The sequence below is a fragment of the Pieris brassicae genome, chromosome 7, assembly GCF_905147105.1.
Source record: "Pieris brassicae chromosome 7, ilPieBrab1.1, whole genome shotgun sequence".
NCBI lineage: Eukaryota > Metazoa > Arthropoda > Insecta > Lepidoptera > Pieridae > Pieris > Pieris brassicae.
Window position 1 is genome coordinate 6,038,116 of NC_059671.1, and position 27,259 is coordinate 6,065,374.

The 27,259-nt window shown below is 33.3% G+C and overlaps 1 protein-coding gene across 6 annotated transcripts in view; it reads left to right on the forward strand.

Moving 5' to 3' along the window:
• Positions 1 to 380: 380 nt before the first annotated feature.
• The window catches only part of LOC123711586 (chaoptin), a 47,995-nt gene continuing 21,116 nt past the window's right edge, over positions 381 to 27,259 (forward strand). For 5 of the 6 annotated variants that reach the window (XM_045664192.1, XM_045664197.1, XM_045664193.1 and 2 more), the window contains exons 1-3: positions 381 to 636; positions 22,376 to 22,507; positions 25,619 to 25,708. In XM_045664192.1, coding sequence (XP_045520148.1) covers positions 22,505 to 22,507; positions 25,619 to 25,708 — 93 coding nt within the window. In that variant the 5' untranslated portion in view covers positions 381 to 636; positions 22,376 to 22,504. The remainder of the gene's footprint in view (positions 637 to 22,375; positions 22,508 to 25,618; positions 25,709 to 27,259) is intronic. The other variant, XM_045664194.1, reaches the window with a different exon arrangement.

The following is a 27,259-nucleotide window of genomic DNA, read 5'->3' on the forward strand; positions in this document are numbered from 1 at the left end:
GATGATATTGTAAAGAATCATATTATTTATTTAATAAGTCATCTAAGTCTAAATAAAATTCGAACGAAGGCTACATATTATATGTTAAAACATGCTTTTTTATGTAATTTGAAAGCGCTAGAGACAGTGACATAAGAAAGGTTTACTGGAATATGAATAAAATTAAGATATAGTGGTTTAAAGACATGTGCTAATAATCAACCAATTTTAATAACTAAAAACTTCATATCGCATTAACGAGTGACCTTAAACTTCTACAAACTAAGAGATGATTAGTTAATATACTTAATTACGTAAAGACTAAGTTATAAAACTCGTAATTAGATTTTCTAATGAATGGCTTATCTCTTCCCAGTCGCGGGAAAATTGAACCACGCTGCACACCGCCTTACTCAGCTTCGCACATGTGCCGAGTTAGCTGACATTTGCGTAGTTTGCCCCGCGCCACTGACAGGTCCGCGCGCGTTGCGTTCGAAGTTAAAAAAAAAATTGTGTTTTTATTTTCTGTTGTTAATTTGAAAATCGAACGTGGTAAAAGCTGTGTTAAAAATATCGTGAATAAAAAAAGTTAATTGGTGACCTCGAGTTTTCCCGGGAGCATTGCTATAGCAACGGATGACGTCAAGTTCAGGGGCGGTTGGTGCATTTTCGTTCAATAATCGCCCTTCAGGCTTTTTCATTCATTGCTTGTTTTGTTTTTATTTTGCTCTATTTTATATGTTGCGTACTTTTTATATACAAATAAGTTTTTTTTAATTAAAATCCGTCTCGGCATACATACTTAGTATTAAGACATGTCGAGCGAAGGTTTTTTACAGATTTTCCATACTGTTTTCCTCAATATTTTATACCTATAGTCATAATTTAGTACATACATTAAAATCACAGTAACTACCCACGTACTTACACAGTGTAACATGAATGAAGAACTATATAAAAAGCAAGGTTTTAAAGGACTGTACAAAGATCACATGGAATTTCAGTCTCAAAAATAACTCAAATGTCACAAAAATAATTCCCGATCATAATTGCACAAAAAGAAATTATTACGTATTTCACAACTGAGATGTATCTGGATAATCCTACTTAATGTATATCCTGATCGTTATGACTTAATAGTAACAAAACCATTATTATATATTACCGGACGCAATTCCTTTATTTCGACGTATTTCTGTGCTTAAGGAAAATTTCATTCAAAGATGCCATTTTTATTCGACTGGTACATCCATTTGTAGGACTCATATAAGAATACCACCGATACCTGGGAAACCTTCGTGGTCCTGTAAGCATTCCATCCAGAATATACATCTACTCTGTCTTCTACACATTTATGTTATACTGAAATATTTTAATGTTAAAAGGGTTAAGTCTAACGTAGGATTTTAAGTTCAGGCCGTGTCCACATCGTAGTCTGCATTAATGCGGTCTTTGTGAACAATAGATAAATAAAATAATACCAACAAAAATAGCTCTATAACACAAAGCAATTCAACATTGCTCTGAGTCAAATAACACCTTGATGCACTAGCTTTGAATAATAAATCAGACGGAAAATTGTCTTCTACAAAAGGAATTTATTTCGCGAGACAGCAGCGGGAGTTATATAAAATAACTTTACACATTTCTAGTTTTAAAATAATTAGTTTCGTTTACATTCAAATTAAATAATTGTTTACTGACTTAACTAAAGATCGATCATCTTATTTGTTACTTTATATTTTAATCATATAGCAATAATAACGTTTTTATTTTGAGATAATTTATTTTAAAAAAAACTTATTGAATTGTAGTATTCGGTGTACCATTTTGATTGATAATAATATTAATTCGGTGGCGCTAAACCCATTCCTTCGGTCATTTTTATTTAATTGACAATTCGGTGATCAGCCTTCTGTGTCATCGTTTTTTTATGTTTGAGACATCCTTGTTTCATCTCGATGTTTGCCTTCACCGTAGGAGCAAGTGCTAGCAAATTCAGTTGCAGTTTGCTGCATAGGTGTGATTCGAATACACGACCTCAACGATGCGGGTTGATAACCAGTGGCAAATCGAGTAATAAGCGAGACAATTAAATGAAAATTACGTGGGAAAGAATATTATATAATAAATAACGAGGTGACTTGCGCGTTTCCTATAAGAGTATTCTAATATGTGGTGAGATATGTAATAAATAAATAGTTTAAGTTATAGATATACTATATGTATTCAATGTTAAATCACAAACTTAAACCTTTCGAGTTTGTCTATAATAACCATAAAAAAGATAAACTGTTGGTATGATAAAGTATGAAGTATCATACATTTGTTAAAATATCAGAAGTCGAGAAATACTTTATACATACATTTATTACACTTTATTATTATTACATAATATTTTCAAATTTATGCTGGAGCTACCGAGCCTCTGAACAGACCGACACAGCCTTTACAAGATTAACCTTTTGCGACCTTTCAATTTATTAACAGGCATAAAATCGGGATCACATGTCTCTCAAATATTTACTTGATAAAAAAGAAATAGATTTTCGTTCCTTATAATATGAAGGCTAGGATATTGCAGACTTTATGATAATACAAAAAAGGATTTCAAGTAAGACAATGTTTTCGTGAAATTGTCGAAGAAATCTTATTCATTCTTATACTTACATTGTTGTTTGAAATATTAAGTATATGTGAAGTAAAATGGTTATGTTTGTGATAAGTATCCAAAATCAGGCTGGCTTGTTCTTGATCATGGTGCGGTCTTTTTAAATTAGGTAATAAATATTAATACACTTTGTTATACAATAACAGATTTATAAATAGTATTTTAGGTAAAGATCATGTGAGTCTAAGCAAAAAATATTTTAGTAGGTAGGAGCAATTTAACAAGTGACCTCACAATTAATTTATTACTGTTACTATAAAAAACAATGTGGATTAGGATTACCTATGTCGTGGAAAGATATTCTCTTAAATTTTTTTTTTTTTTTTTTTTTTTTTTTTTATAAAATAGGGGGCAAACGGGCAGGAGGCTCACCTGATGTTAAGTGATACCGCCGCCCATGGACACTCTCAATGCCAGAGGGCTCGCGAGTGCGTTGCCGGCCTTTTAAGAATTTGTACGCTCTTTTCTTGAAGGACCCTAAGTCGAATTGGTTCGGAAATACTTCAGTGGGCAGCTGGTTCCACATAGCGGTGGTTCGCGGCAAAAATTGCCTTGAGAAACGCTCAGTCGTGGAACGTCGGACGTCGAGGTGATACGGGTGGAATTTTGTATTTTGCCTCGACGTCCGATGCTGAAACTCAGCTGCAGGTATTAATCCGAACAACTCCTCTGAACACTCTCCATGGTAAATGCGGTAGAAGATGCAGAGTGACCCCACATCTCTACGCAACGCCAAAGGATCGAGCCGCTCGGAGAGGGATTGGTCATCGACGATTCGAACCGCTCTTCGTTGGATACGGTCAAGTGGAAGGAGCTGGTACTGGGGAGCCCCCGCCCAGAGGTGAGAACAGTATTCCATGTGGGGCCGTATTTGCGCTTTATAGAGTTGCAAGCGGTGGCCCGGAGTGAAGTACCGTCTCGCCTTGCTGAGCACACCAAGCTTTTTGGAGGCTAATTTAGCCTTTCCCTCCAAATGACCGCGAAACTGAACGTCGTTCGATATGTCAACGCCAAGTATTCCGATGCTGGCTGTGGCTTCAAGAAGAGTGTTTTCGAAAAGAGGAGTAGCGACAAAGGGTATTTTTTTCGCGGAAAACGCGCAAACTTGTGTCTTCTTGGGGTTAAATTGGACTAGGTTTAGTCTACCCCAGTCCGAGACTCCACGTAAAAGAGTTTCGACTTCAGACACAAGTTTGTTCCGGTACTCATCGACAACTGCCCGAGAAATACCTGCCCGGCCAGTGTAAAGAGTATCCCCAGTGCTGTCGTCCGCATAGCAATGAATGTTGCTAAGTTGCAACATGTCATTGATATGCAGAAGAAACAGGGTCGGGGACAGAACACAGCCTTGTGGGACCCCAGCATTCACGGGTTTAAGGTCGGAACATGCTCCGTCGACGACGACCTTGATGCTCCGATCGGCTAGAAAGCTGGAGATCCAGTCGCATAATTTCTCAGGAAGCCCGTAGGCTGGTAGCTTCGAGAGCAGTGCTTTGTGCCACACCCGATCGAAGGCTTTCGCTATGTCCAAACTAACCGCTAGTGCCTCCCCCTTGGACTCAATTGCCTCTGCCCATCTATGAGTAAGGTATACTAGAAGGTCACCAGCTGAACGACCACGACGAAAGCCGTACTGATAATCGCTAATCAGCTGGTGGCCCTCTAGATAACTCAAGAGCTGGCCATTAATAATGGATTCCATTATTTTGGAGAACAAGGAGGTTATTGCGATTGGGCGATAGTTGGATGGATCAGTGCGATCGCCTTTTTTAGGGATCGGATGTATCGAAGCGGTCTTCCAGCACTTCGGGACAGTGCCGAGCGAGTACAGGTACCGGAAAAGGCGCGTCAGGACCGGAGCCAACTCAGGAGCACATGTACGCAGCACAATTGGAGGGATACCATCCGGCCCGCTCGACTTATGAATGTCCAAGGAAGATAGTGCTCTGCGAACAGCACGTTGCTGGAATGTGATTTCCGGCATTGAGTTATCACACCGCGAAATCGCCGGTGGTGATCTCCCCCGGTCATCCAAAGTCGAGTTGGACGCAAAGAGACAGCCCAAGAGGTCGGCCTTCTCCTTCGCAGTGTGGGCGAGCGAGTCATCCTCTCTGTGCAGCGGTGGTATCGATGGCTGACAAAAATTCCCTTGTACAGCTTTGGCGAGAGACCAGAAGGCTCGAGTCCCAGAAGGGAGTTGGGCCAATCTCTCGCCAAATCTGGCGATGTGCTCTGACTTTGCCTTAGCGATTTCCCGTTTGAAGGACCTGGAGGCTGAGTTATATGCTTTTTTATGTTCGCTGGTATTGGCATCACGAGATATCGCCGCTTCCGCCCATGCATTAAAGCATTCTCGCTTTCGACGCGATGCCGCCTTGCAAGAACGCTTAAACCAGGGCTGTGACCTGCCACCGATCGGCACCGCAGAGAATGGAATAAAAAGTTCCATGCCCTGCAGAACCACTTCGGCGACAGAGGCAGCGACGGAATCTGGAGCTTCCGACGAAAAGCACATAGGCCCCCAAGGGTAGGACGCAAAGAAAGACCGCATCCCATCCCAATCTGCTGACCGATAGTGCCAAATACGACGACAACCCGAAAAACGGGGCCGAGGAGGGCGCGTAGTAGGCACAGTACTCCGGACCACACAATGATCCGATGAACCCAATGGCGGGTCAACAGAGACTTGATAGGTCTCCGGATGTGAGGTCAGCAGAAGGTCCAACAAAGAGGGTTTATGACCATCCACATCTGGTATTCGCGTAATCGCAGGGACCATTTGTGACAGGTCGTAAGCTAAAGCAAAGTCGTGAAAGGATCTTCCCGCGTGATCGGTGGTTTCCGAACCGAGCCAATCGGCATGGTGAGCGTTAAAATCGCCAAGTATCACGATTTCAGCGGTAGGAACCCCTTCGAGCAGGGAATCTGTAGCCAATTGGATGTGCTCAATGAGTCGCTCAGTTTCGGTATTTCCGCTATGGGACCTATACAGGCATGCGTAGAATCGCGGATGGTCATCGCAGTCTACGCGCAGCCAGAGGCTAGATAGGTCCCTTCCTTCAAGCGACCCGAGGCGACGAGAACAGATATCCTCTCTGACGTACACGCAAACTCCCGCCCGCGGCACAAATGAATGTTCCAATTTGTACCCCGGGTAGGAGAGGTAGGAAGTATCAGCCGGGAAGGATATCTGAGTCTCAGTAAGGAAGAATAAGGCCGGCTTCGCAGTTTCGAGGTGAAAGTGAACCGCGTTAAGATTAGAGTTGAGCCCCCTAACATTGGTAAAGTCCACTGAGAGCGTGGAAGGGGATGCCTTCGGTAAATTCTTCCGTTTGCCCCGAGATCGAAACTTATAGTTTTTTGAGCAGTTTTTGCCCACCCCAGAATACGAAGGGCAGCCTGTGCATCCACCACCGAATACTGATTGTTCCGATGATGGACGCTCAGAGGGGGATTCTCCACAGCGGAAACGTGTGGTACCCCCCTGGGGTAATCTCTGTTTAAACTGCATCTTCATATTCTGGGGGAGGGGGGAATTGATGGGCTCCGGGAGTCTCACTCACCGCACGAAACGCGAGTACAATAAGATGAACCTATTGCATCACTTCACGCCGGTTTTCTGTGAGACAGTGGTACTGCCCCGGTCGTGCCTGCCCGATTGGCTGAAGCCCGAAAGCAACAGCATGGCACTCAATTTGACGACATATTAATGTTTCTACCTTTCTACTTACAATTATATACAACTACTTACAACTACACAAGAATAATACTTTTGGTTTCAGTTGCTGTTAGTTCTGAAGACTCTTAGTGAATGTATTAAGTTTAGAATCAATAGTGAAAATTTTATTTTTAAAGTTTAAAGATGAATTGTCCTCTGTACACGTTACAACAAAATACGTAGCAAAATTAACGAATTCAATATTCCTTATATTATCTGTACACTTTTATATTCTTTTAATAAACCTACGTTTTTTTTTTTAATTCAAAAGTTATTTATTCATTCAGGTACAATTTGTACACGCAAGTCAAATTTACGCCATCCGTTCATCAGTAGATTAAGGACCAGGAGGCCTTATTCTAAGAAGAACGGGCAAAAACTCAGCAAGTTCGCCCTTTACATTATATCTTTTTATTACGCCTAAAGATAATAATTATAAGAGAGAAAAAAAATACCTATATACCTGAAAGGCCGTCAATATATTATGTAGCAATGTATACTGAACCTAAAAATAATTTCTGCAGAATTTTTTTGATCATAAATTGTATGAAAAAATCACTATAAAATATAAATAATATATATTTTTTCTGAAATATAAATCCAATTCACAGATATCTTGACTCTCCATTACTAGGTAAGGTTAATATCAGATGGTTTAAGCAAGATTAGTAAAGCGCGCAAGAAATGATATATGTTAAAATCTCAACTAAAATGTTTAAAAAAAGCAAGGTGTGAATTGCATATTAGGTTGCTTTAGACTTATAGCCCTTTTCTGTGGCTTCGTTTGAGGCTGGATTAAAATGATATAGCTAATAGTCTATCGCGCTTAGGTCTTTCTATGGGTTCAAGAACTTTTCACTAAGTGAAAACTCATGTAATGTCTTGATTGTAATTGAACGTTCAAATACGTTTTACTCGGTAAAAGCATATTTAATATGTAATAATTTACTACAAGTCAGCTTTGAATTTGATAAATTTGAAAAAAAATACAATTCACAGCCAAAATGAAAACTATCCATTTTTACGATCTTTTTGTTTATCAATATTTTAAAGAAAAGAAAATGCTTCGCGATTATGACAAAAGGAATTGCTTTTTAAGAATTTGGTCAGTAGGGCGTAGTTATTGTGCAATTGCACTAGAAAAATCCTTAATTTTCTGTATAAGTCGGGCCGGATATTTATTCCGGGCGAATATACGCAAAAAATATTTTATCAGTTGTAACTATATATTTTTACTAAACGAATTGTTCACGATAGCTCATCCCTATTGAGACCAACATTTCCGCAGAAGATGCACAAGGTGTACACAGGTGCACTATCTTTTTCATAATACGGACGAGTCAGACACGACCGGAATATCGCGAGACCAGGCGCGGGACCATCTAATCTAACCTAACCTCACTTGGTTCTAGGATTGTATATTTTTGTGCATATATGGACTCTTAACTGCAGTCCCACACAGTCTAACATTCTTTCTACTAATGAGTTACACTCTAGTCTCTCTTAACGAACACATCAAGGTAAAAAGATGAATCGGTATGATTAAAGAACGTTTTACAATCATTGAAAATAATTCTATTGCATATATATTGATTAAATAATGTACCTTTTAAATAAATTGTAAAAAATATTTTGATTTTTTATATTTACTAGTTACTTATTAATTCCGCTTTACATTATGCTTCATGGTCAATTTTTACGTAAAAAGAACCACAAACGGGAAAAATACGATGACATAATAATGAGTAACATCCTTTGCACGGATAATAATATAATTGTCTGCGCAGGCGCCGCGGTTAATTGCATTAATCAGTGCGTGGGAGTAGCAGGTGACTAATTTGTGACAATTGGAGCATCTGCTTTCTTTTTCATTTGATGTCAATTGTCAAATAAGCGCAGATTGTTGCGTTTGAAGATATAATTTTTTAGTCGTTTTTACATACCTTTCTAGTGAACGCTAGTCTATAAAACAATAGACTTGAGTGCGTGTAACTAAAAGTTTAATATAAGCTATTAATTAGGCCCTAACAAACCAATATATTTTTATGTCAGGTGAACCTGCATATACACCTCTTCAGTACAATGCAGACAAACGTTTATCTGTGATATGATATAATAGGAAATATTCAGTACAGATACTCTACGTATCTTAGACGATACATTGTAAACTTGTATTATGACGTCAAAACGACCTACTTTCGTTGCACGCGAAAAGCTAAACATTAAGACTTAGGATGTCTTTTTAATCTATTCTATGTCAATTAAAAGAGAAGACAATTATTCATTTTTTTGGGAAATACCTACGAGGTTTTGAGTCAAATGAATTAGCCAGTTTAAATGCCATAAAACAAGAGGTTTCGCAATGAAAGCTGAATTTATATCAACAATATTTATTCTTATGTTATATTCGATTGTATGGAAATTTACAACAATATTTCGTCTATATGTTTTATTTAATTATAAGTAATCAAATACTGGCAACTTATTTTAAATAGATAGGGCTTTGTATTATTTAAAATCTATCTAGAAGAATTCAAATAAATAGGCTACTATAAATATAAGTTAATATTAGCGTTTAATTTACAATTTACAGATAAATTAATATATATGTTTCCAATTTTCCAAATGTTTTAAAATTTAAACAGCGTTAAAGTTTCACTTATTCAAAAGCGAAAGTAATGTCCATTCAACCATCTTACGCCATACTGTGTAAAGTATGGTTCTTAACTCTTGTGTCGCCAAAAATCGTTATATTAAATAGGTGTACGCTATAATGTAGACAAAACTTCCAGCAGACATTGTATTTGGAGACAGTAATAACTAAATAAATGGGGTCGATGTATCGGCGATTATTTTTGTAATAAATCCAGTCAACAAAAATAGGTTTCCGATCCCCTTTTAGCCTTCAAGAAGTAATCTCCTAGACCTAACCTTACCTAATATCCGACTTTATATGGTCACACCATCATGGTTTTCACTTATAATGTTCAACCACAACAGGTTTCTTTGGTTACGCATTTGACATACATTTTATTTTCACTACTATGGGTTCACGAGTATTGATTTTGTGGCGAACAGCTCTAATTAAATATTGTATTTGTGTTACTGCCTATGCAACTACGGTCACTTTTATACAGAAATATTTTACTTCATATAAGGGGACAATACTTATGTTTTTTTACTTCATCTAAGCATCAAAATCATCCTAATTTGTATTCAATTCGAGATTTACCTTAATAACGCTTTATTAAGGTAAATCTTATTATTATCGCTTTATTTCATGGTAGAACTATATTTATGGCACCTATAACTTATTTCTAGGTTATAACATTAATGGAAGGTCTAAATAACTTTGTCCTTCGACAAATCGTAGTTATGCAGTCCCCACCGCTAATACCGTGTCAACATTCTTACGCAATAAGACCTCGAAAGGCTCTATTAGTTCGAAGCTTATTGAAGCTTAACGTCTAGGAAATAGGGTCTCTATTTGCACAAATTAAACATGAGTACGAAGGCTGTTGCATCACGTATGGGAGAATTCTTTTCGAATCTTTGTTGCGTATTTGTCTGTTATTTCATTATAGCACGTATTTCCTACTATGGTTTCATTATATATAGGTACCGAATAATACCGATTTTTATATCAAGCTAGAAAAAAACAAATGATGACGAAGCCGATACAGAAATATTATCTGAAATACTGTACCGTCACCCTTTGTTTTGTGGATATATTTTTAATGAATGAATAGATATATGCTATTGAAAGTTCGATTGCTTCTCTGCATTTTTTATACTAATGAGTTGTTATGTAAATGTGTTATGTTAAGGTAAGGTTAGCTCGTAAATATGTCCATTTGGTTGCTGCTGTGTTTACTATAATATTTCGGACCCTTTCAACGAAATACAGTTTTCTAATAATTTTTATGTTAGATATTCGTTTCCTACGCTCTTCGCAGCGTTAATATATGATTTTTACGGTTAGTAGCGACTCTCCGATATAAAATATAACTTAAATGTAACAATTTTATGTGTTCTACATTGATTAAAGATTAAAGTACTATACAATTGTATATATGCAGTGTGTTGAGTTGCATTTGTATTATGCATACAAGAAGGTTTAAAACTAATGATTTAATTCTTTTTGGTTCCTGTACTTATTATTATTACTATTATTATAAGTTATTTACTAAAAATTGTATCTACACAAATCTCTCCAACAATAAAGTAACCGAAATCCCTTTACCTACCAATTCGGATTTTTGTGAAGAACCTTTGGTTTCAGTATAAATCTAAAGAAGATGAGCTGAATTTCGAAATCAAGTAAATTCTGTTTTCCTAGGAACCATGCAAAATCTATCAACACATACATAAATTCATGTTGCAGCATGATATTGCGCTGTACATTATGTTGACCCACAAATCAGAGCCTAACTTGTTCCACTGTGAGTAACATAGACACTCAGCTTTGAACCTTACCTGTATTATTTAAAGATGTATTTTAAATAACAGGTTTGCGACCTTAGTTTCTTATGTAAAATCTCGGCAAGTTCAAGTTTTCATTGTGTGAATAGGTATAGTGTTTCTCCTTGTTTATGCTTTGTCCACTATTCAATTATTATGTATTTACTAAGTTAATTTGTTACATTTTTATTTCTCTATCGTGGTAACTCAGTTACGCTGAAGATCTACATATTCTCAAATAATTTAACCGTATTCAACGAAGAGCTTTTCGAATAGTCGACGATAAGTCACTTTCCGAGCGGCTAGATCCCTTAGCGTTGCGTAGACATGTGGGGTCACTCTGCATCTTCTACCGCATTTAGCATGGATAATGTTCAGAGGAGTTGTTCGTTCTAATACCCGCAAAATACAAAATACCATCCGTATCACCTTGACGTCCGAAGTTCCATAACTTAGCGTTTTCTAAGGCAGTTTTGACCCGCACCACCGCTTTGTGAAACCAGCTCAATGAAGTATTTTTGATCCAATTCGACTTAGGGTCCTTCAAGAACCTACCTACCAAAACGCACTGGCGAGCCTTCTGGCCTTGTGAGTGTCCATGGGCGGCCTGCCCGTTTGTTTAACATAAAAAGAAAAGATGAGAGTCATAGCTTTTTTTATGATAAACGAAATTTTACTTATTTATGCAATGGCCATTTTGATATCAGGATAACACATTTCTAACAAATGTTGATAAAGTTTATGTCACGTCGTCATCAGAATCCGTTCGTCTAAACTCTTAACTAACTGGTTCAACTTTGGCTTAACCATTCTGTATTCCTTAATTAGGGTGTTGTAATAGAACTGCAGTTTGTAGTGTTTGAACAACAATTAAATCGTTCAACTACACGGCAATTCTACAAAGGCACCCTGAAGAGTATGTTTTATATTGAGATATTGTCTCCTTGGCCATACGTGAACTCCGAAGTTCGGGGTTAATCAAGTGTGAAGGCAGAGAAAATTCATAACAAAATCGCCTTCACAATAAATGGTAAGAATTCCATAAACCAATAACAGAAGACCAAAAGACCTGCCATACCCAGTCATCTGCACGTCTACTACCAATTAAAAATAAGCTTCAATCCAGCCAAATACATGACAGCTAAAGTAAGAAAACAACACTGCTTTATGTCAATGTAATAAAATATCTAAAAGCTAATTATTGACATAAATATTAAATGGAGAACTATAAACGTGATACCAAGATTTGGTTTCGTAAATAGAAATGTGTATTTGAATGTTTTATCAAAGGCCTAGTCTATGAAAAATTCACATAAAGACCGTAATTTGTTCACTAATACCCGGCGGTCTTCAAGCGTTTCATGTAAAACATGTCGGGTAGCGATTTAGATTAGAGACTAGAGATTAAGCGGTCCCTTGTGATGTGACTTTTCATAACTTTCGTCCCTCATCATCACAAATTGAATGAAATAAAGAACGTTTTTATTTAAACTACGAGTAGATACCTAGTCAGGCCGTAAGTTCAACCAAATGCAAATGCATTTTTTAATGAAGTAATGTAATATTAATAAAATTTATGCCAGTTATACGGCGGCGCCATACCCACTTTGTGCAAGGCGATCATTGCAATTCTATTTTATTAACACCCATAGTGTAATTTATTAATTCACACGCAAAATCGAAAGAAGTTTTTAAAATATTATACGCGTTCCAAATTCAAAATAATAAAAAGTTGAAAAAAGAACAATTTTTATGAAATAGTATTTTTGACCAGTTAAATTATAATTAAGTATTAAACAATATGTTTAATGATTACAATAAATTTAATCTAATTTGTATCATGAAATGCGTTTAGAACTTCAAGTTATGCTGAATATATTTAAAACGTTTAAAACAGCTGTTTGATTACGCTCCTTTAAGATGTAACAAAGTCGGTGAACTTGGTTCTTAGTCACCGAATCGTAGATGTATCATAAATTAGGGTCAATTCGTTGAGTCGTAAAGTTTACAGGGCAAAAGGTAGAGGTCCAAACATTAAATATATTAATGACCGGAAATTTAAGCCAACTTCGCTGTGAACGAAATTCGTAAAAAAATAATTTCGTAAATTCTTTATGAACAACTTTCTTTAATAATTTTTCTACAATTGTAACTTGTTGTAATATACTATTTATTCTAAAAAAACTTATTTACCACTCATGTGGATTTGCATAAGTATTTTTAAGTTAAAACTGTGTCTTTTGTCTATTTACTAAACGTTACAATTGATATATTATTATCCACACAATTAAAACAAATATTTAAGATATTCAATCAATCAACGAAGTTAATGATCAGTCACCGCGATCAAGTCTTCGATGGGTATACATTGAAATGGATCCCACAAATTTTCATTAATCACATTTATCGGATAACTTAACTCGTTTGAGAAATTTTCTTGATTGTCTTTTCATTAATAATTAACCCCATTTGAAGCGATATTGCAGGTCAACGTAATAACAGCCCTAATACCATTATAAATAATATAAATCCTTATAAATAATGAAGCCAACCATTTTTGGCTGCTCTCTAAATTTAGAAAACAAGGATTCAGTTCCTTATATCGTAAATATAGATTTTTAGTATAAATAAAATAACATATTATTTCTAATCGATATGGTAAAGTATATGTTTAAAGTGAAGCTATGCAGGACATAGTTGAACTAGCGGTATATACGTAAGTATCTTACGCTTAAAAAGGTATAATAAGTTAATAGATTTCTTTGTGAAGCTATTTATACTATTTTCCTTTTATTATTTCAACCTTAACGTCAGCTTGGATAATTGCCTTTAAATTTTCCGGATTCACAATAGTTCGCTGGATAACAAAATTAGATTTCCCGCTGTCGACAGACTCTCCATCAAAGTTCCTCAATTGGTTGATTGGCTTAAACGAGCAGTAACGTTTACCTTGAATATCGATTTTATTTTCTATGCGTATTTTACTTGAAGTTATTATATAAAAAGGGGACGTCCAGTAAAAAGATGGGCAGATAGTCTGCCAAAGAGAGCAGGCTAGCCTAGGATAGAACTAGACTCGATCACAAATCTGGTTACTGAAGAAAAAATAATAAGGTTAATTAATTTTCACAAATTTCGTGTAATTAAGTTTATTTGTAAATAACGTCCAGAGAATAAAGGCTTTGTGTAATAAATAAAGATTTGTATAAATATAACAAAAGATTATCCAATATCTTCATTAATCAACGCAACTTCAAAACCGGAAATTATTATTTCAACAATATTAGTGAGCTTTCTAATAATTAGCAAAAACTATACGTACTATGAACTATACGTTTCATACTGAATGAATAAACACATAAAAAATTTTTCTTCAAAATTCGGGCAAGACATTTCGGATGAGTTAGGTTACAAACACTACACACAGAATTTGAGAAGAAGAAAATTCTATATTAATTTATTTTGTTGTCTACAAACAGTTATAAAACATACTTCTTTTAAAAGTAATTATAAACGGTATTAAAATGAGCTTATAAAACACTTCTCAATAACCTATATTTTTATATATTTTAGCATAGCGAAAAATATATTTTTCGGTATACCATATAGTCAACCACAGCCATTGTTCTACTATGTGAACAAATATGTAAATCGAATATTTTTATTAACATATATAACTATAATATTAAGTATAGTGTATTTCAATAGACATATTGATGAGTTAACTGAAATTGATATAAATAAAGTATACAGGTATAACAACGGACTGTCTATTTGTATGCCACACTAACGGGAAACAATACAACTTCTGCTTTTAAAGTAACAAAGGAAATCCATTTACAGGAAGCCATACTGTCAACAGAACTAGAATATGAATTCACAAGTGTTATAAGACTCTTTGTTCCTTAAAGACTATATCCATTTCGTACATACAGTCACTGTCTATATCTGATATCTTTATACAAATCATAAGAAATATATAAAACCTTTGGGGAAAATAAACAATCATTTATTTAACACTTTTGGTCTGGTGAAGCTTTGAATTGCAGAACTGACTAGACTACTTAAGGTCTACAAAAAATGCTTGTAAATAATTAATTTATTACGTCACTTAAGGCTTTGATAATGACGGCGCTTTATAATAAACTTAAATGCCAATAGCTGTATTATTAATAAAAAAAGTATAATTCTTATACTTTTTGGTTTTAATTAAGTTTGATTAATTATAGACATCTCATCTTTCACATCTTGTACATTTTACAGTATCGGTCGTGTTTGTTTTCTGGGAATGAAGGAAGTATGTTTTATACTAAAAAAGGCTGGCCTTAGTAAAGTTATTTGTCATAAATCTCACATACAATTTAAATATTATATATTAAACATATTTTTCGCTTTTCTCAATTTTAATAATTTATAGATTTATAAACAAAGTATAAGACAATGCTCAGACAGATTAGACTCAAATCGGCTTATCCTAAACCAATTTTCGTCTTAGCAACAAAAATTTCTCAACAAGAAGTGTGCTTTATCGTTGAATCTAAACTAGGCATTCTCTTCGACAGATTAAGTAAGATTAGTTTCCCTTTGTGTGATAAACTGATCGTTCAGGCTGTAAAGTTCAATAAATTTTAGTTCTTTGACCTCCTAACCTATTGACTTAGATTTTTTTAAACCTAGTTCGTTAATATTTCTTAGACATGATCTGTATCTGTTTTCAAAACTACCTGTCCTGTACGTTTCATCGTTAATTTAACATACAAAAACTCACGAAATTCGTTATAAAAATAATGTCAGTTACAAGAATTGTAATTTTAAAAAGACATACAATTCTAAACCCGTGTTAATCAGAACGAACTTAGATTTTTTTATGTCAAATATTGAATGTAACATAATCAAGTAAGATATCCATAAAAAATCTCAGTAAAAAAAATACTTACCTTGAATCCTAGGTCATGGTAGGAAATCGATGTTCTACTTCATTCTGTGTTTGTAATTCAATCAATCGACATGCGATCGTATTCTATTTATTTAGAGCTTTGTGAGCGCAAATTTACTATTTCAATCAAGGTCGGATAGATTTTCTAGTTAAATTTACGATTTTATTGGCTTCCTTAGATTATGGATAACAGAGTTAGTACTTAACCGTGTTATTCTCAACCCTGTCGTGGGGAACTCTTTAAAAGCTGAGCCTTTATAATTATTATAACGGTGAAGTTTTATTTATTGATCTAGCATTAAGTTAGGTGTCTATTTACTTAGAAACTGTATATAAAATTAATAATTTCAGAAGACTAAATGAAACTGGAATTCGATCGTTATTTTAATATAAAATAATTTTTCATACGGCCACTTGACTGTCTTTGCGTTTCCGAGCCCATTGTAAGAACATCGTTATTTAAAATCCTTAATCCTAACAAATGCTCGGTTAAGGCTACATTTACTTAAGAATTGCTTGACCTAATTTACATATTTGGTTAATAGGGATTTTGTTGATCCTATGACTTCTTACAGTATAAAAAGGCTAGACGGGCTGTTGTTTGTTATTCACTAGTTTTGACCTAAATAACATAATTATTCTAATTCTGACATGTCGTCATATAATTTTATCCATTTAATGTCATTGTTAAATTTTTGTCAGTATTTTCCATTTAAATTTTAAATTTTAAATTTAATAAAAATTAAAAATTTAAATTTAAATTCCATTTAAAAAGTAATTGAATACCAGAGTAATTACATATTTATTGCGTAGTAGGCATGTGCATGGTATCGTAAATGCATTTTATTATCGTTTATTAAATATATTACACATAATACATTTATCGAGGACGTAAACATATTATGGTCTATTTCTGATAGGCTGCTTTATTCATATTTATTTTAAATTAATCCGTCCATCGAATAAAAAAAACAGCGTGCTAAGAATTCACTGTAAGATTCTTTTTAAGTCGTTAAGGCAAAGATTTAACCTACGGCTCTCATACTACATCTCGACTCTGAATCTTACGTTAAGTTTCATTAAGCATTAACGTTATGTGCGGCTTTTGAAAAATGTATGGAGTGTGTGCTGACTGCTTATTGTTCATTACCGGCACCGGCTTTTACAATGCGACATCATTCACTTTCTAATACGTGATACAAATAATATCTTACTCAATATTAATGATACGTTAATTGAATATCAAATCAAAAACACATTATGGAATAAAATCGTTGACTGTATTCCCGAAGTACTGAATAGCAGTTGTACTATAATGTACTTTTAACGATAATATGCGAATTTTCAATAATAAATGTACTTGGGTATGGTATAATGTCCTAAATAAATAAACTATGCCAACAAAAACGTAACCGTAAAAAACCAAATCTCGCAACTCAGTTCATGTAACGTAAAAAGTTGTAAGATCTATGTAATACTGAGTCGGTTAATTTTTTCAGACCCTACTTAAGGAATCTTCTTCTTTGTCGTAATTAGCTAACTTAACAAAATCTTATACTGACTATATAAATATTACAAATCTGTTATGTTTTAAAGTCTAGTCTAGCTATCGCACTAAACAATCTGTTTTAGTATAAAATGTATTACTTTTAAGAAACTTTGTGTTTACTGCCAAAAATAACTTTTGAAAAGGAACACTAAATATTATTTTACTGGTTAAAATTGATAGTATATATTTTAAGTTCAAAGAAGGTATCGATAATATTAGTAGACGATTATTATCATCTAAAATTGTATAATAAAGGGTCAGTATAAGATCGAAGATAACTAAGTTTGATAGCTCAAACAATCAGAATAATAATCTAATTTATATTTTAGACTAACATTTCCTAGATGTTCTTATAGCCTCTATTGATTTTAACCAATCAGTGATAATTAACTAACAAAATATGACGAATCCTTTACATATGAGTCATAAGTGTTTGCTATATACAATATTATTTACCTGTATATTTCTTATGATTCATTAAATTCTTCTACCAAGGTGAACATTCAGGTTGAGTACGATATATCAATATTATGTTGTGGTTCCCATTAAGGGCCATTCCGCTAGTACCTCTATGATTTAGATTTTTTACCCACTATCCATTTATATATATACTAAAATTATATATAAAAAATATTGGACTGATAATAATGAGCGGTTAGAATTTTGTTTAAATTTAAATTACAAAAAGGTTCGTTAGAAGCTTTAATATATGGCTTTAGATATTATAATACATTAATCAGCGGTATAGAAAAACGAAACTGATGATTAAAAGATTCCATTTGAAAATAATCTTTTCATTTCTATATTCACACATAGTAAAATAAAACTAATGATTAAATTCCAGTCTGTCCGCATTAGTTTTGTTATTATCCCTTATTCTGCATTAGTTATTATTGTTTCCATTACATCTTGTTCTGCAGTATTACCCTTTTGTTAAAGGCCTCTTCCTTAACTTTTTATTTGGATTCGGTGATGTTATACATACTAATATAATTCTTATTTGATAAGCGTCGCTTCTATTTTTATTCTATCGAACTATAATGACATAATTGTGATATTTACATAACAAAAACGTAGCGCTGCAGCGACCTCAAATCCCACGTTCGTTCTCTTTCCGCATCTGTTTTTTTAAACGTATTGTACCTACTGAGTTTTAAAACAAAACAGATTATTGCACACAGTCCGGATTAAAATGGACATATTCATTCCCACATGTGCAGACAGATCTTAACGCTATTGAATATTTCAAACTGACAAATTCAATTTTTTAAATGTACTCTATAGAGTACGTCAACTATACTTACGGTACCAATGCTCATAGGTTGAGGGCCGAACCGCAACTAGATGAATAAATGGGGCAAACACATTCATCATGTTGTAGTTTTTCTACTGTGTCACCGGTAATAAGACTGAAGACCTGGGTTGTACACATTGCATAACCAATAAACCGAGACCTATATGGTAATTCTTTCAAACATTTTTAAAGAATATTAAAAATTAAACAAATTTCTAGAAATACATAATATAATATTTATACAAGGAAATATCGCGTAATAACTATTTTGAGAATGAATCTTTGTACAGTAGCTCTTTGAAACTTCAACACGCCATAATGAACACCTCATTAGACCGCACAGCGTTTTGTTTCAAATAGTTCATAGCTTAATTCTCTCCAGGGATCGAGTGAGGTAACATCAAACTGTTTAAGTAGATATAATCTATATAGTAAGCTATATTTAAAAAAGTTTTTATCAGCTATTATCGTCATGTATTGTTGTTTTAAGAAATGCTTCAATCGATAGTTCTAGATTTAAAATAACATTTAACCAGTCATGTTTTCATGTTATTAAACAAAAAATTTTTTACTTCATGTTAAATAAATGTTAATTTAAAAATCTAAAAATATATTTCCCAACAGACATAATATGCCATTTTTAAATGTTGAAAATAATGCCCATATAAGATTTCTGAGTTCTAGCTCTGAGTATACATATATACTTTCAGACAGACTAGCCCCCGCGAACTTAGTTTTGACTTAATAAGATTTTTTTTATTCTACTACTACTACTATAAGTAGTTACATACCAATCACATATAGAACATTTCGCATTGCTACCCTATAGATACTGTGCGCTTTTCCGTAATAAAAGTCTTAGTACTAAATATTTTTTCCAGTTTTTCTCTACATAAAGACCTTTTTCAGAGTTCAAGGACTAAAAAAAATACACATAAATTTTAAAGCAATACATTTTGCGATTTATTTTCATTTATATACACATATTACATATATTTTTTTTCATCATAGTAAACACATATACAATATATAGTAAAGTAAGCATTTCCTCAACAAGTTGTAATTAAATAAATAAAACATTATATTTCCTGCGATAAAGGGTAAACAAAAGCGTTCTGAACGTTCATTTAAAATAACGTTTCTTTTTCAACGAAGAAAATTCTAATTTTCATTCACATTTTATTATTTTAAACGTAATTTTGTTGTGAGAGAACATTTTTGCCTTCAATTAAAAATTAAACAAGCTTCTACTTAATTATAATGTATGCAACTTTTAGATTTTTTTTAAGCACTTTGTGTAATGAGTTGGAACGTACTTCTACTACAAGACGTGAAAGTTTTTTTTAACGGTCGGTAAATAACCTATAGTATATCTACTTACTAGTTTATTAAGTATATAGTATAATATCTAATTAAATAAAAACAGGCCTTTATTTGTAACTTTTATTTAGGAATGTTTGTTTTTTGTCTACTATAAATTTAGATTTTTCGTATGTTTTTAAAAGTCATGCGTCGATATTTATTTAAAGCTTAATTACACTAACAACAAATGATACAATATTTCTAGACAACAAGTTCCCAGAGATATTATATAGTAATATCTCTGTATATTAATATCTTATTTATATTATCTTTAATGCTGTCAGCGTTAAAGGTACACCGCCATTGGAACCAAACTTTTAAAATTCAGTTTCTTTAATTTAAATTAATTTTTGATTATTTTTATTATTACAATGTAGGTTAACGAAGTTAGTGTATATATGATTGTTATGTTTAGGTTCTAATAAATAACCTTTTATAAAAATATTAACATTTTAATTTTTCCGACGCTTGGATACACTATGATTATCAAATTTAATTAATTAAAAAGATTATCTATTACACCAGGCAGTCAAGTAAACAAAATAAAAAAAAATACATTTTTTTATATAGAACAGGAAAAATGGACAGGAGGCTGACCTGGTGTTAATTGATACAACCGCCTATGGACACTCTCAATGGCATGAGACTCGCGAGTGCGGTGCGGGCCTTTTAAGCATTGGTACGCTTTTTTCTTGAAGTACCCTAAGTACAGGACACGCCCTTGCGCTAGTCACGACTAAACGCCCATTCCGGCCCAAGCTGATTTGCCCTTAAGGCCAACAGCAAGATTCCATTCCAAAAAAATATTTGGAAATGGATTTGGATTGTATTCAACTTTTAACAGCTGGTATATATGAGCTTTTTTTGCTAAAGCCTATTATAATACAAATGAATATTTAAACGATCCTAGTACTTGGATATAAATTGATCCAGTATAAATAGACAACTCGACTGAATAACTCGGCTGGATCTGAATCTTTGCAGAATTGGGGGCGATCGTCAACATCCACGACTGTTTTAATGTAAAGTGGAAATAAACCGTGATCCATGTGGTACAGAATTATTTCAGTATAATATATATATAGTATTATATACTATACTATATATATATATAGTATTATTCTCTTATGAAGCCAAGTTCACATTTTAAGGATAGTCATGCTCGCTTAAATGCCATTGCTTGTGGCGGCGTCCATGCATCGGCTTGTCTCTCTCTCTAAACGGCGAGGGGGAAGATGGCTGGCCATGCGTGATACTCGTGAACGGGTCCTACTTGTGGTGACTGGTCGTACTTGAATACACGAAGTATGCGGTGATATTAGTTATTTCGACTACGAATACGTTGTTGCCACGTGCTCTTATTTCACCATGCCTCCTGCAGATAGAGGATAAATCTTTGTTTTTAATTGATTTTATTATTAATTACTTAAGATGTCATATGGAACATGGTGTAATAGTTGCAGCTCCTTACAAACGTCGTGTACAAAAACTTGGCGATTAAAAAGAGTGGCGGAAAATTTATTGCAGTACATGTAGAAATAGAAGCATTTCATAAGACATTTCTGTTTTTAACGTTCATAAGTCTACACTGTGTTATCTATATGAATAAATGATTTTCAAATTTTAGTTAAAATTGAAGGCGCAAGTAGCATACAAATTATTTCGTTTAATTTTTACTAATACATCTCTAATAGGGCCATTTTTATCCCTTGAAAATCGTTAAAATGCTTAATAGACATAAGCGGATCATAGCTGGCAGCAATAATCATAATATAACTTAAGACATTTCAGGCCTCAACTAATATTAATGGACTTCTAAAATATAGTATCATTTTCCCGAGTAATCTTATTCCTAAAGACCCGACCCATTTTACTATCTCTAATAAATTCCTTAGTCTTGAGCAACGTTATGTGAATTTAAAATAGGATAAGAACTTAATATAACACTATACAACTATTGAAGAACATATATATATCACATATTAGTTTCTGTTCGCTGACGGTTCTTTTAACTATTTAGATCGTCGAAACTTTTCTATGGGAATTTTTAATTAAGCAGTTGTTTTGTTTTCATAACATCCTTACAAAAAACTGCAGCTTATATTATGGTATAGGGACTTCTGGGGCCTTGTAGAGTGGTGTCACCTTTTTGGTGTTAAGAGGAAACCGCTAATGGAAAACACAATCACAATCACAACGCTAGTTTTCTCACGGCCTCGTCAATAGTGCTAAACTCACTATTGAGGGATGTTAGTTGGTACTTAAAGGTTCTGAAAAATATGTATTTACTTCCAGAGTTCCTTCGGTGGAATTCTAGAATAGATGTTTTTCTGTAGGAGGGACCTTGAATTTGTGTAAGACATTTATTTTACTCTTGATATTAAATCAATATTTCTTTGTTTCAGATAAATTTATCGAGACCGGAAAGGGAAGCCATTGGCAACGATTTTAAGACTAGTTGAATGTAAAGTGAAGTAAAGTGTAGTGAATAGTGACGCCAATGTAGGTTTATGGGAAAGTGCACTTAATACAAAATGGTAATGGTTCTATTTTTACTTAAATCTGATTCATATTTGCCTCAGCCGATTTTGTGGTCGAATAGTTATCGTAGGTTTAATATTCAAATTAGATTTTTCTATTATATATTTGATATTATTTATTGATTAACGATTACAATACTTATTCAATCTCCCCTAGTTATAAAAACGTCAAACCAATTTCATTGTTTGAATTCATCGTTTGTTGAAGACAGTCTTCAAAATATATTTACGCTGAGCTATAGAGCTGGACTCAGAGCCAGCTTTAGTTACCAAAAAATTAAAGGAGTAGTCTTATTCATTTGTCTGACAGCCTGTTAAGAGTGTAAAAAAGTTAGTTTACTGCAAACGTACCAGGCGTTACAAAATATTGATCTTGATTTTCAATTCACTGTACGGTTGGAAATTTCGTTGTCTCAAATAGCTGTATCGAAAGCTACAGGGCTTTGACTAGCGTCCGTTCAAACGTACAAAGAGGAATTGTTGCTTTATGTATTGCCTGCATCGATTGATCAACGAAGTAGCCAAAATAGTTTATAGACCGGCAACTTCCTCCTTCCAATAAAAACTACTTTTTAGTAATTTTACTACGTTTTCTAGTGTTTTGTGTATGGGCAAGTACCTACTGCAATCCAATCAAAACTAAATATTGTTGCGCCGAGGATTGACGCGCCTCTGTTTTAGCCCAACCTAAAAACCAATATTTGTTTAACGTGCGTAACGTAAGCTGTGATATTATATATATCCCTTTATTGTTACAGATTAATATGTATCCTATCTCTTTTCATTACAGTGAAGCGTACCTTTTGAAAGAAAGAGAAGTTAGCGTACTGTTAGTTAAAAAAAAGAAAATAGATATTTTTTTATGAATAAGAGGAAGCTAAACAATTTGTTGATCCATTCATGAAGTTAAACGGGACTGACCGTGTTCAGGCACTTGATGGGTTCCCGACTGTGATCGACATTTGCTTAAACTTACGATATCATGGCCTTGCAAGAGGTATTTAAACATTTTAAGAGTCAGGATATTTTTAAATAAATAAGCGGGACTAAAAAATACACCATAGATAAAGGATACTTTTTAAATATAACCGAGGTCTGGAATGGATTATAGATACAATAATTTTTCCTATAACCGCAGAGTCAAAATAAACTTACATTCATATTTCAATTAATTTAGAGAAAAGTAGGTATGAAGGATAGCAGTCTGGATTTTGTAAGCGATAACAAACGTTGAACAAAGAAAGGGAATTATCGAGGCTAAAACAAAGCCGAAATGGTATCTTTTATTATGGAAATTTTTGTACAAATTACTTCGTTAACTTTATAGCGTAACTTCAAACAATTTATTTGTCTGGGCTATCTGATTTTGTTTCAAATATCTGTGAATATGGTATTGGTGAATACGCAATAATGCAAATATACTTTTTGTTATCTATGGTTTTTAATACTTTTGTAGTTCATTTATTTTAGCTTCGATCCATTATTGATATTTTAAGAGATTGATTAAATTTTTGTTTGCCAAATATTTTAGGTTGAACCAATTTTAGTAGCGGTTATATTTATAAGGGATATTATGGTCCTAATCATACTTCGTTCTATAAGTTCGTAGTATCATAATGAGATCGATATGTGTGGTTTAGGATAATATGTAATGTCTGTGTTAGTACAAATTTTGTATTAAAATTGAAAACATTAACTGGCATACATTTACACAATATTATTTTTTTTTTATCGAAGTAAGTATTGTATTAGTACATAGTATGTCTAACTAATACCACAGTTATCAGAAAGGACTTGAAGATAAATTTTCATTAGGGCCTAAGTGTACTGGATCTGAAATAGCAAAAACCTTTATATACTAAATATTAAGTACTTTCAGTAGCACATACAATATACTAACCTCGCCTTCTGAAACAAAAATAAATGATACTTGGCCATTTTAATCACTGAACTTTCATTGATTTCGGAAAAATTATTATTGAATTTATATAAGCGAATCAGGAGGTTATTTGGTTAAGTTAAATTACGAAGTTGCTTTTATGTGTTTTTTTTCTAATTTAATAACATATACTCACAACTCCGTCTGCGTATAAATTCTTATACAAAATATATAAAACAGCTAATAAATAAAAAATAAAATATTAATACGAAATTTATAAAATATTAGCTGGCACCGCAAATTTTGTTTCACCGCAAATTATATTTTTTTTATTTGTTATGTATGTTTCGCTTAGAAATATATTAATTTATATAAATAATATGAATATATGCAATTCATATTAACGATATTATAATTCAATAATTACAGATTCAAATTTTAGCTTTTATCTATGAAATATGTTCGATATTTATTTTCAAGCAGCGTAAAAAAGAGCAAAGACAAAAGAAAAACACTTGACATAAAAGACAACTCAAGTCTATGGAAGCAAAAGGCGCGAAATCTAAAAATTACAAAAGTTGAAATTAACATTTCGGGTAGGTACTTAATACCAAAAAAAAACACTCACTATTAGAAATTACGTTTCAATTTGGTAAGCTGTCAAATTATTTATTTACCTGCCTATACGAAGCACGGACCACAGGGAAATATAGGATTTATTGTGACATTCAACAATACAGTATTCACCTTAGTAGCAGAATCAATGTGAATAGAGATAGAGGATTTTATACCTTAGAAACTAGATTTGAGAGCATCAATTCGTTTGTATCGATCAAAATTCGATGATCAGCTCGGTGCCGGAAATAACGAATTATGGAAATAGCGCAATCGACTGTGCAGGCTGCAGTGAAACGTAACAATATTGTAATGACGAGATTGGTAACAAAATGTAACTCGCACCTATGCCAATAAAGCACTTTTCATCACTATTTTTGTCAAAAGATTATTTCAAAATAAATGATTCAATATTATATTTGTATCTTTTAAACGAGTTTAACTATATTCTCAAGCATAAAAGTGATGTTGTTTGTATTTATTTGTTACAAACATCTTTACTCTTTGTACTACCGGAATGCCTTGTCTTATTTTCCATACTTTGGCCATTTATATTAGATTTTTAAAGTAAGTCATACCTATAATAGTATTTAATATACCGTCTTTTGTTTCAGGGTTTAATGTCAATCATCAAGTTAGGCTATACGATGCTAATAGTCGCATTCCTGTTAATGATATGGGCGTCACTATCAGGAGCTTTAGAAGTAAGTAATTTTTCATTTAATTTACACTTCTAATTATTAACTTAAATATATTAATGTACCTTAACTAATATTAGGTTACAACCCTCGTGGATAAAGGGTATATCAATCTGAGAAACTTGATTTAATGGTGTTATAACCGCGTCGTAAAACACTTCAATTAAATTGTAGTCATAATTTTAAAGATAGTTTAACATTAATTAAAAAATCCCATTTACTACGTTATTTATTTAATTGCTTTGCTCATAATCCCTTAGCTACAATTTTAACTGTCGCAACTACTAAAGAGTCCTTATAATGAAGTACACTTACTGACGTCTGAACTCTTCCTAGTTCAAGTTATTAGTTTTTTCCATCAAACTGAAATATCCTCCAATTAATTCGAGAATAATAATTAGAGTTAGTGTATAGGATACTATTTATATTTTGTGAAAAGTACCTATACCAGGTATTTATTACTTACGTTTAATCCCTTAATAGTACCTACAATAGCGTTACATATGTTGATTTCAATTTTTATAAATTTTGTAGCTTTAATGGGGGGTGCCGGGGCAGTATTTGTTGTCTACTATACTTCTTAGGATTAGGATAGGATAGGAGGATATTACAGGATTCTTTTTGCTTTTTGTTGAATGTAAATAATATTTATTTTTAAACATTGCCTTTATCAGAAATGGAGAATTCTATGAATGGAATTATTACTTAATCTATTACAATTATCATTAATCCATCCAATAATCCAATGGGTGTCATCATGATCCCTTAATAACTGGAACTTTATTGTCGGAATAAAAATTCGGCGTCGCTGAATTGAAAATTCGTTCTTGCGAAAATTTCTGTCCATTCCTCTATTTTCAATTCAACAATTCAGTTTTCCAAGTATAATTTTACGGACCCTTACTCTGAATAGGCATTTCGTGTAATGAAAATACCTTAATCCTTCATACAATTATAACCACCATTCAAGATAGTGTGGCTCTTGTGGACACGAGCAACATATATAATTTATATCGACCTAATATGTACGCCGTAGTTTGTCAAGACATTGTTGCTTTTTTATCAGATACATTGCGTATAGATCTTAATTCTTTGATATTTTATAACATATTTTAAAAACCTAACATTCACATTTGTCTATACGTCGAGTCAGAATTCAAAGTTGCACCAGAATCATCTTCACTGTTTCAACAGCGTTATCTAAGATTTTGCCGCGTACCACCGCAAGCCACATACATACTGAAGTATTTTCGAACCAATTTGACTTAGGGTCCAATAAATTAAAAGAACGTACCAATTCTTAAAAAGCCGGCAACTTTGGCATTGAGAGTGTCTAAGGGCGGCGGCAACATTAGGAGAACGTGCTGCACGTTTGTCCCCTGTTCTATAAAAGAAACACAATTTAGAATTATTTAATATAATATATTGAACGTTACGCGTGCTTTTTTGTCAGGCTTACTGAGCAATTACACGAAATTGCTTGAGTAGTTCTTCTAAATATTATTTTGCTAAGTCCTAATCATGGATTGAAAGATAAAACATACCAGGAGAACATAA